The sequence below is a fragment of the Notolepis coatsorum genome (genome assembly GCF_963971535.1).
Source record: "Notolepis coatsorum genome assembly, chromosome: 6".
Classification (NCBI taxonomy): domain Eukaryota; kingdom Metazoa; phylum Chordata; class Actinopteri; order Aulopiformes; family Paralepididae; genus Notolepis; species Notolepis coatsorum.
This window is the reverse complement of record NC_140170.1, coordinates 98568952-98581960: the sequence shown is the minus strand read 5'-3', so window position 1 is coordinate 98581960 and position 13009 is coordinate 98568952. Positions and strand designations below refer to the sequence as shown.

The 13009-nt window shown below is 39.4% G+C and overlaps 2 protein-coding genes across 2 annotated transcripts in view; both read left to right on the top strand.

The window, feature by feature from the left end:
* LOC311229623 (immunoglobulin-like and fibronectin type III domain-containing protein 1) overlaps positions 1-206 on the top strand; it is a gene marked incomplete at both ends in the record, with an annotated part of 89754 nt that extends 89548 nt beyond the window's left edge. The window contains one exon of the mRNA XM_084315699.1: positions 127-206. Coding sequence (XP_084171825.1) covers positions 127-206 — 80 coding nt within the window. The remainder of the gene's footprint in view (positions 1-126) is intronic.
* A 520-nt stretch (positions 207-726) lies between these two features.
* On the top strand, positions 727-9183 carry ppp1r12b (protein phosphatase 1, regulatory subunit 12B). Its single transcript, XM_084316774.1, has 6 exons — positions 727-1201; positions 1375-1510; positions 1674-1778; positions 4576-4629; positions 4823-4873; positions 5857-9183. Exons 3-6 carry the CDS (start codon positions 1674-1676, stop codon positions 5941-5943), a joined length of 297 nt encoding a protein of 98 aa, XP_084172900.1. The 5' UTR covers positions 727-1201; positions 1375-1510; the 3' UTR covers positions 5944-9183.
* The last annotated feature ends 3826 nt before the right edge of the window (positions 9184-13009 follow it).

Sequence of the window (13009 nt, the reverse complement as noted above, 5' to 3'; positions counted from 1 at the left end):
TAGTGCTGGTGGTTTTGATTTCCTTTATTAAAAGCTCATATTGTTGTTGTTTGACTGTTGTTGATGCTGTAGAAATGAGTCACCATAAGAATAGCCTCCTTCCCTCTCTGGTCTCCCGCCTCTCAGCTCATAACCCCTTCCAACTTCAGCAGGCGATAACCATCATAACTCCAGTCCCAAGCACCAAGCCGTGCTGCCAGAGATGACCTTTTTTGGATGTGTTTACTTATCTCCACTTCTCCGTTTATTCGAGGGACTATTTCCGCTATCCTTCTTTGACTTGGCATGCTACTCTGTGCTGATATTACTTTTTCTCTCTCTCTCTCCTCTCTCTCTCTCATCTCTCTCCTCTCTCTCTCTCTCTCTCTCTCTCTCTCTCTCTCTCTCTCCTCTCTCTCTCTCTCTCTCTCTCTCTCTCTCTCTCCTGGAGGACTGTGAAAACGACCCGCGCCTCCCATCAGACATATCAGTTACTGTAAGGCTGGTTCACAGAATCACGCTGAACTCTGGTTGCCAGTACAGTAGAAGCCTATGAATATGCACAGAATGACAAATGAGTTTTTACATTAATTTGTTCTCTCTGTCAATCAAATTACTTTGCATCTTTATTGCATGTTTATAATGGTGGGGGGTCTTATGGGCATAAGAAAAAAAGAAAAAAAAGATTAGAGTGTTTCTAATAAGTCTCACATGGTAACCCACCTGCAGGTCTGTCAAACAATGGATGAAGACAGCAGATTGATTTGCTTAAACAAGTATGATGTCACCATCCACTCATCTCTAAACAACTAGGCTACTTGTATAGAAGACTGGGGCCAGAGTTCAATAGCTTGACCTGCTCAAGCCATGTCTGGTTTAGGCTGGGGTAAGGTACATGACAAATCAACACAACCTAACCCTCAGGGAGGCAGAGGATCTGGAACCATTTAGGATATTACTAAGAAATACTTTTCTTTGTTCAAATATATTAATCCAAAACATTACATGTGTCTTGTTCCTGTTACTCTCCAATAAGCAGAGTATAAATATTTACCATTTCTGTTTTAGGTCACACATCGAGTACTGTGGCCTGCTTTGATAATAGATCAGATTGTCGTAATACGATGGACTTTTTTATTACACAAAGTAGATGTAATACTAACATCATGTAAAGCTTGACCTCAAACCTTTCTGTTCTATTTCAGCAAGAAAGAGTGTCAAGGTAAGTTGTCTCCCAACTCTTTTTACAAGGTACAATGCCATTATTATATAATGAAGCAAACACAGAGCAAAAATATTTGCAATCCAATTAATCAATATGACAAAATTAATCTATGATGATTTGGTGGAAGCTGTAAAGGCCTGTCAAAACAGCTATATGGTTCCTTTCTTCAGATTGAACTCCTCTGGATCGCCTGATGGCTCCAAAGACACAACACCCAGCCACACAGAGTCCTACATTGCCCTGAGAGAGAACAGACTATCAGCACGGAGAAAGGCAGAGGAGGAGAGAGGCAACCAATATAGAAAGGTAAACGAGACAGCATCGGTGTTGATCCATTTTCAGCTGTTATTGCTGATTCAATGCTCTGCCTTTGCCATTAGGATGATACAGTCTTTGTGGACTGAATGTGAATGAATCCAAACTTGATTTCCAGTGTTTGTATTCTGTATTACTGGGTATTATTCTGCAGATGTACGAAGAGGCGTTGGGCACCAATGAAAGGTTGAAGTCCAGGTTGCAAGCAAGTAAACAGGAACTGGTTGTAGTCCAGTCCCAGTTGGAGAGAGTAACACAGGTATGCATTACTAATGGGTATCTATCAACAGTAACCAGCTATAGCACCTAATTCCAATTCCTTAAAGGGGAACTATACCCAAATTAAGAATGTATACATGCTATTCCTGTGGTTGAAGACAGTCCACAAATATTAGTGAACAGGAACAACTCTCTCCTAAATCCAAAATACTAGTGATAAAACTCAAACGTGTGATATCATCGGGTATAGCCTGTGTCAATGGACAATGAATTGGGAAAGATGACACAGAGAGCACCCAATGTTCTGAGTATGGGTACATTTTCTGTTCCAGAGAATACAACTTCTGTGGCTCCACATATTCTGTCTCCCATTCATTGTCAATGGAGCAGCTCCAGACTTTACATCTGATGGCATATGACATACACACATTTGAGTCTTACTTCTCTGGTTTCTGGCTTTGGGAGAGAGGAGCTCATGTTCACTAATACTGATTGAACCTCCCAAGGCCATGGACATAACATTTGCTTTGTCTTGTTTTTGTCTTGTAAAAAGAAAAAAAAATGTAAGGTTTTGAAGAGCTATGAAAAGTTTGATGATGAAGTTTAGGCTACTGAATAAATATTGTAATATATATATTCATGTCTGCCTTTTATTAATTCCCACATGTCTTGCAAATATATACTGAAATGACTAAACATGACCTAAAATAGCATATTTCTTATTATCTTGTCTGGAATGGGATCAGGAGAGATCATAATCATGAATGAAATGAGGTAATACTGGAGAAGCCTCAGAATTTTAGGCCATTAAAAGTCTTAAAAATGTCTTAAGGCGGTCAGGTGGCGTAGCGGAGATTGTGCTCGTCACCAATGCAAGAGGCTGCGGTCTCGACTCCCGGAGAGTCAGCATTGCCTTGGCTCGGGCTGATCGCTATACTAACTCGTTTGGCTGAGTTAGGGGGAGGGGAGCTGTGGGTGGGTCCTGGGCGTTGTGGACAGCGACCCCTACAGTTCGGTCGGGGCGCCTGCTCAGCGAAGGTAGGATCTGGTGAGAGGTAGTGCGGCCTCCCACACGTTACACTCTCCCAGTGAGAATCTGCGCGGCCAGGCTGGCTGCCGGCTGGCTGCACATGCGTCGGAGGAAAGCATGTGACAGTCTCCGGCCTCTCGGACCAACAATAGGGGAAAGTGCGCAACAACCAGGAAGGGGGTTGGGAATTGGCTAACGACTAACAGTGGGATGGGAGAAAAATCGGAAAAAGAAGGAGGGGGAAAAAGATAATAAAAAAATAAAAATGTCTTAAATATTATTTTGATACTGTAGTTCTTAAAATGTATTGGATTAGGAAGTTACTTCTATGTTGCAATAACGTCTCTATCTCATTTAAATGTCCTGTGTCTTATAAATGGCCTTTTCCAGTGTTTAGCATTGTTTTATAGCAATGGGGGGTTAGTATCAATGGGTCTGTGTTTCTAATTACCATATTGGCAGATTGCTCTAATTCAGTTGAGACAATCTCCTCTCCCAGTGAATTAGGTCATTCTGATTTGACTGTCTTGCTGACGTGAACAAGGCACTGATCTGCATAACTAACGCCCCCTCTATGGTTGTAGCGACAGCAGAGCGAGTGGAAATACAGTACCTGCACTTCCTCAAGCGGGTTTTGACAGAGAGAGGCAGAGAACGAGCGAGCGAGAGAGAGATAGAGAGAGAGAGGAGCTTCTGTCGGGGAAACAAACACACACGCATTTTACACACAACCTGACCGTGCGGGGAAACAAACACACACGCATTTTACACACAACCTGACCGTGCGGGGAAACAAACACACACGCATTTTACACACAACCTGACCACGCGGAGAAACAAACACACACGCATTTTACACACAACCTGACCGCGCGGGGAAACAAACACACACGCATTTTACACACAACGGCGAAATTAATTAGTATTCCCCTCAATCTCTCTATGTCTCTCTCTGTCTGCCAGTCGCAGACTGTGGGCGACTGTCACTCAAAGTGCTTATGGGCGGAGCCCAGCACAAACAGCTTGGAATCTTGAAGTCGAAATTTTTTGCTTTTGAGTAATTGATTAAAAATATAAAACAATGCATTTAAAAAAAAAATACTTTACAGATGTGTTCCATAGACTCACAGGAATTGTGTAAAGTTACGCAAATAGTGAAAGGAATAGCAATGCATGTCCCCTTTAAATGTGTTTGGGGGAAAGTAAGCAGTACAGTAGCTAATAGCCTATAATAATAATAATAATAATAATAATAATATAATAATAATAATAATAATAATAATAATAATAATAATAATAATAATAATAAATATGTATTGGATTAGGAAGTTACTTCTATGTTGCAATAACATCCCTGTATCTCATTTAAATGTGTTTGGGGGAAAGTAAGCAGTACAGTAATAGCCTATAATAATAATAATAATAATAATAATAATTAATAATAATAATATAATAATAATAATAATAATAATAATAATCAGTTTCCCCCGCAACAATTTGTATGGAATTACTTCTTTCATAGTAATTTTCCTTCATACTTCTTTGCCAGTATGGCTGTGAAATATGTATTCAATTATATTCAACGGTCTTAATGGTCTTACAAAGTCTTTCATTTAACTTGTTGAAACCAGCAGGAACCCTGAAGCTTGCTATTTCCAAAGGTGTCTTGGAAGTATTATCTGATCACCAATGTGCTCCTGTGTCTGGGGACGTGGGTGTATTCTAGATATAATAACAGGGATCAGGGATGTGAAGAAACAACACAGTTGCATGTCATAGTGGATCTCATTGTCATTTCTTCTTGCAGCAGAAAAGGAGGCCAGCTGATTGCAGCTCCAACATGCTGGAGATGGAGAAAAAGGTCAATATGCCTTGTCTTCATCTTTGTTCTCAGTCATTGCTCATCTTAGAGAAAACCAAGCTCTGTTCTTAAATATAAAATGTATTATACTGTACATATCGCATATGCCTATGAACGTACAGTAATGTACCGTAGTTACATTACATGGGCCTACATTGAATTTGAATGATCTCCCTTTTTCAACTCTCTGTAGGAAAGACGGGCCCTGCAGAAGAAGGTATCAGATATGGAAGATGAGCTGAAGGTACAGTAATGTGATGTGTTTTACTGATTCAAGCTGGGACTACGAGGGATTTTGGTTACCCAATGAATGCACATTATTCCAGAATATACAATAATTTCAAGTGCCTTGTATGGAGCCCTGTGATGTGATCTGAGTTTAGCTCATGAAATGAATGATGATCAAATCAAATTAAAAGCACATTCATGCCTAAAATTAACGCATCCATAGTAATATCACATTTCAACCCAAATTAAATGTGCACGTCGCCTGTGGGACTTGGTGCCACGGCATTTGTCTTAAGTGATTTGTGGTGTCCTTACAGTAGTTGACATCATTTGTCACCATTATGCTCCATTGGCTGTGGAATGTGTGAGCGTGTTGACATGCAAGTGCGTAAGCCATTGGTATTCATCCTCACTCATACTTCCACAAATGTCTGCAGTGTTCTGCCCAAGAGGGTACGGACAACAATCTCTTGTTATCTGTGAATGAAAGGTCTCAATAAAGATGGAACGCTGCCCTGAAAATAGACCCAGTACAGGGAAGTACTGTTACATGCATTAGGATGGTCAGGCAAAGTTGATTTTGTGTGTGTGTGTATATATATATATATATATATATATATATATATATATATATATATATATATATATATATATATATATATATATATATATATATATATATATATATATATATATATATATATATATATATATATATATATATATATGTGTGTGTGTGTGTGTGTGTGTGTGTGTGTGTGTGTGTGTGTGTGTGTGTGTGTGTGTGTGCGTGTGGAGGGTTAGTTGCAATTCGAGATTTGAAATATTTTCACTTGGAGGTGAACTGAGCAAATTAGTCTCATCCCACCTCACTTACATTCTATCTTGCCTGCCAGTCCAAATACATGTTAAAAAAGGGTCCTCCTTGAAAGAATGACCCCTTGCAGATTATGATCTATATGCTCTATTTCCTCTAACATCTCTACTATATGTTCACAGGTAAAGACAGAACTGAAGATGGAGAACCAGAGACTAAAGGATGAGAATGGAGCTTTAATCCGTGTCATCAGTAAACTGTCCAAGTGAAACACAAAAGTGTGAGAAGAGAGAAGAGAAGAGAAGAGAAGAGAAGAGACAAGAAGAAAAGAGAAAAGAAGAGAAGAGAAAGAATGCTCCAAACCATACTGCATTTACCCATCTTTACTCAATGTATCCTGCATTTAAGGAAAATCAACCTGAATCCCCACATGTACGGTATGTTTTTCCTGTGATCTCAGACAGTTTAGTCTATATCTAGGAACATTAATAATTCTCTCAGAAAGCTAGACAACAAGGACTTTTTTGATGATGTCATCAGGAGACATACCTTCGCCACTCCCTTCACAGCAAAAGGGAGAGTGAATTTGTGGACACACACGCATAGGTCAGTTTTGTATGAAAATGGGCACCTTTACTGATAGCCAAATGTTTAGTAAACAAATTGTCTTGAATTATGCAAAGTTAATGCTGAGCAGACAAAACAAAGAAAGAATGAGACCTGGAAGCGCTTAAATCACAGGACATGGGATGAGGCATACTGTTCATGGTTCAAAACCTTGTTATACAGATTCTCATTGTCTGACCACAATCTACAATTATACAATTACATACCCAAGTCTATTCAAGAGACTAAAGAAGGAATCAAATACTTGTGATTCGCATCCACCTCCACCCAATGGGCGTAGCAAGAAATTCTGGGCCCTGTGCAATGATGGGTCTCTGGGCCGCCCTTCCCTCCCTATCCACAACGCATACATACCTTTTAGTAAAAAACATACTTTTTTTTGTTCCAGACCCTTCAAGGGCCCTCCCTCTGGGTAGTCAATTTCACGATCCCCCCACTACCACAGCTGATTGACAGTACAGAATGATTTGATGCTCTCTCTCTCTCTTATCATGAGTGTGTTTACATACACACAGTATTGCGAACAATAGCTCATATACCGGTTAATGTCTTATTCAGAATATAGTTTTTTTATTTTCACATCCTGCCCACAAATATCCTTGTATACATAAAAAATAAACAGAATATTGGCAAATAATGTCATGGAAACTGAGCTTAAACAGACCGTGAAAACCAGGCACAAGGCACAAGCCATGCGTGACTGTATTTGTATGCTAACATGGGGATATACTTATATATCTTATAAGGAGGAACTTCAAATTGGGATAGGTTTTTGTCTGGGTAATTGTCAACATCATACTGTACTATGTATGCCCTCTTAACCATTTCACTACCACACTACAAAGGGTTAACACTGTCACTACCACACTACAGAAGGTTAACCTTTCTCTACCACACTACAGAAGGTTAACCTTTCACTACCACACTACAAATGGTTAACCGTCATTTGTCTGGTGCTCCCATGAAGTTAAAACCAGTGTATAGCTTTGTGTAGGCACACCTATGATGGTTGCCATAGAAGCTGTGATAATGTTGTCATATAAATGTTATTTATTCTATGTATCCTTTATTTAGTCAGGAAGGTTCCATTGAGATACAATATCTCTTCTTCCAGGGAGTCCTGCTCAAGATGGCAGCATAAGCAGTTTCACATAAAAATCTATTTCACATAATAGAACACATACAATACATAAAAGCGACACAAGGGAAAGACTAAAATATGAGGCATACAGACCATATCAGAGATATCCATAACACAGCCCACCTTAAGTCAAGGTTATGTCAACATTATTTCTAAAGTACTTTTAAAGGTATTCAAAGGAGGGAGTGCTTCTAAGTGCTCATTCCATATCCAAGGTACATAAAAGGAGAACGAAGTTTTACCAAACTCTGTGCGCACCCTGGGGACATTTAAAATAATCATCAGATTTCACTGTGAGCTTCGTATTTTGGAAAAGGACATATATCTGTTGTTTGGAGGTTTTTGGAGTCTACAACACTACACACACTTCATACTAGGGGTGTAAAAGTACACGTATCCGTACCAAACCGAACCGTTTCAGTGTGTACCATACCGTACCGAACGGCTGTGTAGTGTACCGAATGAATACAACGGTATGTTAACCACTAACGACCGCCCACCGGGGGCTGTTTTTTTCACAATCTAATCTAATTATTATTAAAAAATATATATTACAAGTCAATTATTAATTTCAATATAGAATATTCGTTGACAGCCCTACAAGTACAATTAGTTACTGCACACTACATCACCCCTGAGTGGAACATGGAAAGCCAAACTTTCCCCCACTGTACCGAAAACCTGTACCGAACCTTGACTTCAAAACCGAGGTACGTACCATACAGTGGTTTTTGTGTACCGTTACACCCCTACTTCATACTAAAGTGATCAGTGAAATTATGACCTGTACTAGTCAATATGCCATGAGTCAAATACTGTATTTCTCCAATTCACTGTCAACGGCCAAGTTTTGTCCATTGGCTCCTCTGATTTGTAGCTTTGGAAAAGAGTTGTTTACATTGCATAACAAATACTGCTTGAGCCATCTACGGTCATAGGAATAACACATGCATTTTCCATAGGGTGTATTTTCACTTGAAGGGCATGATACATGTCACAAAGACTCATCAACTTCTATACACTGGCTTCTCTCATGTCTAAATCACCCATTAGATTCTAGTGACTCATGGCTGTCTTCAGCTAGCATTCCTAAGCTACTTTTAAACTAAAAGGGATAGCTGCCAGACTTTGAGAAAAACATTTCTAAAAATACCTTTATGACGATGATGAATATTATTATTCTTTTATTTAAACTATTTTAATGGCGAACAATTTCCAATTATATATCGTATTTTTTATGATAAAGAAAATTGTCAGAAAGGAGTCAATATTTTATACACATTTCTTTGAAAATATGTATAATTATAGAAGTCATCACAACTCAGTAATAGAAATGACTGAAAACGTATTGAGAACTGAAAATGTATCATTCCACTAGTAAAATGTACAGTATTACCTTCTGAGTGGGTTTATCCTCTGTGTTATATATATTGTAAAATATACAGTATATCGGAGGATACAACCCGCTCAATACCATTTCCCAGGACAACATTGTGCACAGTGCCACCAACTGACCATGAGTGGTACAGCATCCTCAGGTTTGCTTTTAATACATTCTGGGAACCCAGATTCAAAATAATGAAAATCAACTACTTTGATGAATACACTTATAAAGCACACAAGACAAATCTACTTAAAAGGCCTTTATTTCCTATGATTACTTGTTGATAACATACAGATATGTCTTGAAGACATTCCATATTCTGGTTCCCTGGAGGGTATTTATTTCTACATAGACTGATATAGGAGTACAAGTGTTTTGAGTTTTTATTTAATTTTTTTTTGCTGGAAAACATGTAAGGAAATAAAACCATGCGATTCACAAAAAGGCACAACTACTGACACACACCTCTAGAACAAGACAAAAATGAGAATCAAGAAACAAGTTCTGGCATTTTTCTTGTCCATGTTGGTGGGTAAGTGAAAGAGGGAGGGAGTTAGTAGATGAGAGGTTTTGGGGTTTTGGTGGGGTCGCAGTTCTTTGGAAGTTCTGTACGATGGCCAGATGAATGTTCAGATCAGAGGAATATGACTAAAGAGGAACCATTATCGAAGCAGCACGGACGGCAGTATTGCATTGCGAATGTTGTTCTGCGCTGTTGGGGTCTGCCCCGTGCTCAATAGAGTTTCAGAGACCCAGGAAGACGGGGATTTTGTTGCCTGCATTGCAGTAATATGACAAACCCATTCAATGTCTCTGGTTCACAAAGAAAACAACAATTAAAGAAACACAGGGTTTATTGGTCCTATTGCAAATACACTTTAGTAACACGTAAAGCAGACACAATATGGCGGCAGGTACTACTACAACATGGAACTGTGGGTAGAAAGAGGGTCCGCGGTTAAAACAACCGCAAATAAGTAGCCGCTGTGTGGATGAGTCAGAGTGAAACCCCTCATAGAAAGAGATACAGTTCTCGTTTTTTAAATGGGCCACACATCAGGGATGGATCTTAATTGGCCTGTCTCAAGCCCCACCCTCTCTTCTCGATCCCCCAATCACAATTGTTGCTTCCCTTCGTTTGTCCGAGGGAAGGAACAGTTGTGATTGGAGGATCAAGAAAAGAGCATTTGGCTTGAGACAGGTCAATTGGAGGTCAAAGATGCACAGGCCATGTGTATATATTTTCCAAAGCCTCTATCAAGATAGAGATGGCAGCACAGTAATATATATATATTTATATTATATATATATATGGATTATCTAGTGTTAACGTGACATTTGAATGAATATGATTACCTCAAAAAACCCAAAACATTTCCAAGATCTCATGGTTGCCACCTCAGGGCGTGTTCTTCATACCATTGCAAACCATTTGTTATTATTGTTTATCTTTATGAACTGGCAGCGCATATTATTCATGAACTGACATTTATATGAATTGAACATCCAGTGAGCTAGAATCCAGTCTAATCTTAAAGGGTTGGAGTTACTCAAGCCAAACAATAGGAAAGAAACGAAGGCTCACCACTACGGACGGCAGACCTGGCTCATAGAAACACAAGAGATGTTTTAGGCTTCATCGGTTTCTATAGATGAGTTGTCATTCTTCTGATTGGGTTCAATGGCTTTCGACAAGCAAACATATATTAACAGGACTATTTGAATGGCATAACAGATAAGGTGGTACAAGGTAATAAAAAGACTGAGGAGGGCTACAAGTCCATGCGTTGAGTTGTCCACCGTATCCAAATATGATACTTAACTTAAGACTTGACTCCCATCTGGCAGGACGAAACGAAGGAAACACTTAGGTACATTGAGATTATAAAACCAAGGAGCTAGTAAATTATCTCCTTGTTGAAATACATACTGGTCAATCAGACAGTGACCAACACATCTAACAAGTGCAAGCAGGGAATTGTCAGTAATTGGCATGACTTGTAGCCCCGGCATACTGTATATTCAGGACTGACACTAGACACGTACAAAAGTATGATGAACATGATCGAACAAGCATGCGGAATAATGGTAAACTATTGGATTTTCACACATGGTTAAAAAGCAACCCCGCCTTTAACTACAGACATAAAAAGAGCCTGCGAAATCAACATAGAGTATTCAGACACACAGCCTGACATACAGTTCTGTCAGACTGACATACAGACAGTCCCATTCAGCGAAAATACATAAACTTTGCAGTCAGTGCATACTTTTTTTCCCCTCCATTTTATTATCAAAATGACATTGAACACAAACACACATACACAATATAATCATGGTTCCTCTTTAAAACATGCTGCTATTTACATTATCTTGTAGATACATGCTGTATTAACACATTTGCTCAATGTATAATGTTAACAGTAGGAAGAGAGAGGGGGAAGGCAAAAGTGCTGGCAATGGACTATTCAATTATGCTACTTTTTACCTTTCCTTCTGTCGAATCATTTTCAGCTCCGGTGACAATAAACCACGGCCTCTGCACTTCAAACAAACACAGTAGGTTTGTAATGAAGTCGTGTGAAGGGAGTAACACCACCGTGTTGCAGTACTTTGGCATCAGGTACGTGGCATGTTGCTAATGGGTGAATGGCAGACTATCCAAATGACATGGAATACTGTGAAGCATGAATCACGCTTGGCTTTGTGGATCAATTTAGTTTGACACAAATAGGTTGGACGCACTGTAAAGTACTGTAGGTTTGATGGTCAACAAGAATTCATAGTACCACTCCAGATTATACAAACCTGCATGTCGACATGAATTCATATATACCCTTGGGAAGTGTGGCTACATCTTATTTCAAATTCTATGCAATTCTCTATAAAAAAAGTCATCCCCACGTTTCGCCTGGAAATATCTATATCTTGAAATGTACAATGTGGGCAAAATACAGCAACAGTCACACAAGGAAATATAATCTCTTCAATGATCAAAACAAAAGAGTGTAAGATGGCACTATTTTCAAGGCGTAACAGCAACAAAAGCATTGTGATAATTGTTTTGAACATCACTGGTAAACCTTCCGTCATCCTTACTTTGTCCTGGATAAAGTAAGGTATTACATCCAAGTCGTCAAACAAAGCTCAAGACAGATTCCAGATGAACACATTCACAGTGTCCCGCGACTGCTTTAGTATGTAATATACCCGGTAGAAAGAATCCCCCTCTAAAAACACTGAACTCTGAGCCTACATCTGTCTCACAGAGTGTCAAATCAAGGCACCCTTGTACTCCCCATCTTCACTGTGAGTCTATCTATCAATACAATGATCCAAGGGTTCGAATCCCGCTCAAGCCCATGTCCATCCCACTGCCGTTGTGTCCTTGGGCAAGACACTTAACCTACTTGCCTCGTATGAATGTGTATGCATGTGAATGAATGTTGGTGGTGGTCGGAGGGGCCGTAGGCGTTGATTATTCGCCACGCTTCCGTGAGTCTGCCTCAGGGCAGCTCTGGCTGCAATTGTAGCTTACCACCACCGGTATGACTGTGTATGAACGAATAATGGACTCTGTGAAGCGCTCTGGGTCAGTGAAGAGCGCTATATAAATCCAAGTCATTATTATTATTATTATTACTGAAATGTATTCAACCTAAATGCATAGACTTCCGGCATGATGGGAAAACTGTTGAGCTAATGACTGTGGGAAACAAAAAGTCAGAACTATGTTATCCCTGCCATGGCATATACCATATAGAGTCTCCTTCTCAAATGTGAATGAAAACAATCATTCAATGGATTTATTTTAAAAACACATTTCTGAAATGGATTGCTGCGTTCTATGCGACTTGATTCATTCTCAATTAAACTTTTTTGCATTAGTAGACTTAATCGAGCTCAACAGAATCTATGCAGGAAAAAAAGCCCTATACTACTTTTCTACCGCACGTTAGAGCACACTTATTCATAAGTTAGGATATTGGGCATGGTTTATGGAGAGCAGTGGGGAGACTGGTAAAGCATGCATAATGCTCTTTAAACTAAATGAAGCTTTATTACCAGCACTGTCTCCACTGAGCCTTCCACTGTGTGTCAGCACTCAGCACCCTACCAATCTGTTTCTAAAAGCATGTTCAAATGAAACAAAGACTCAAAGTCAATCATTCACCACAACCAA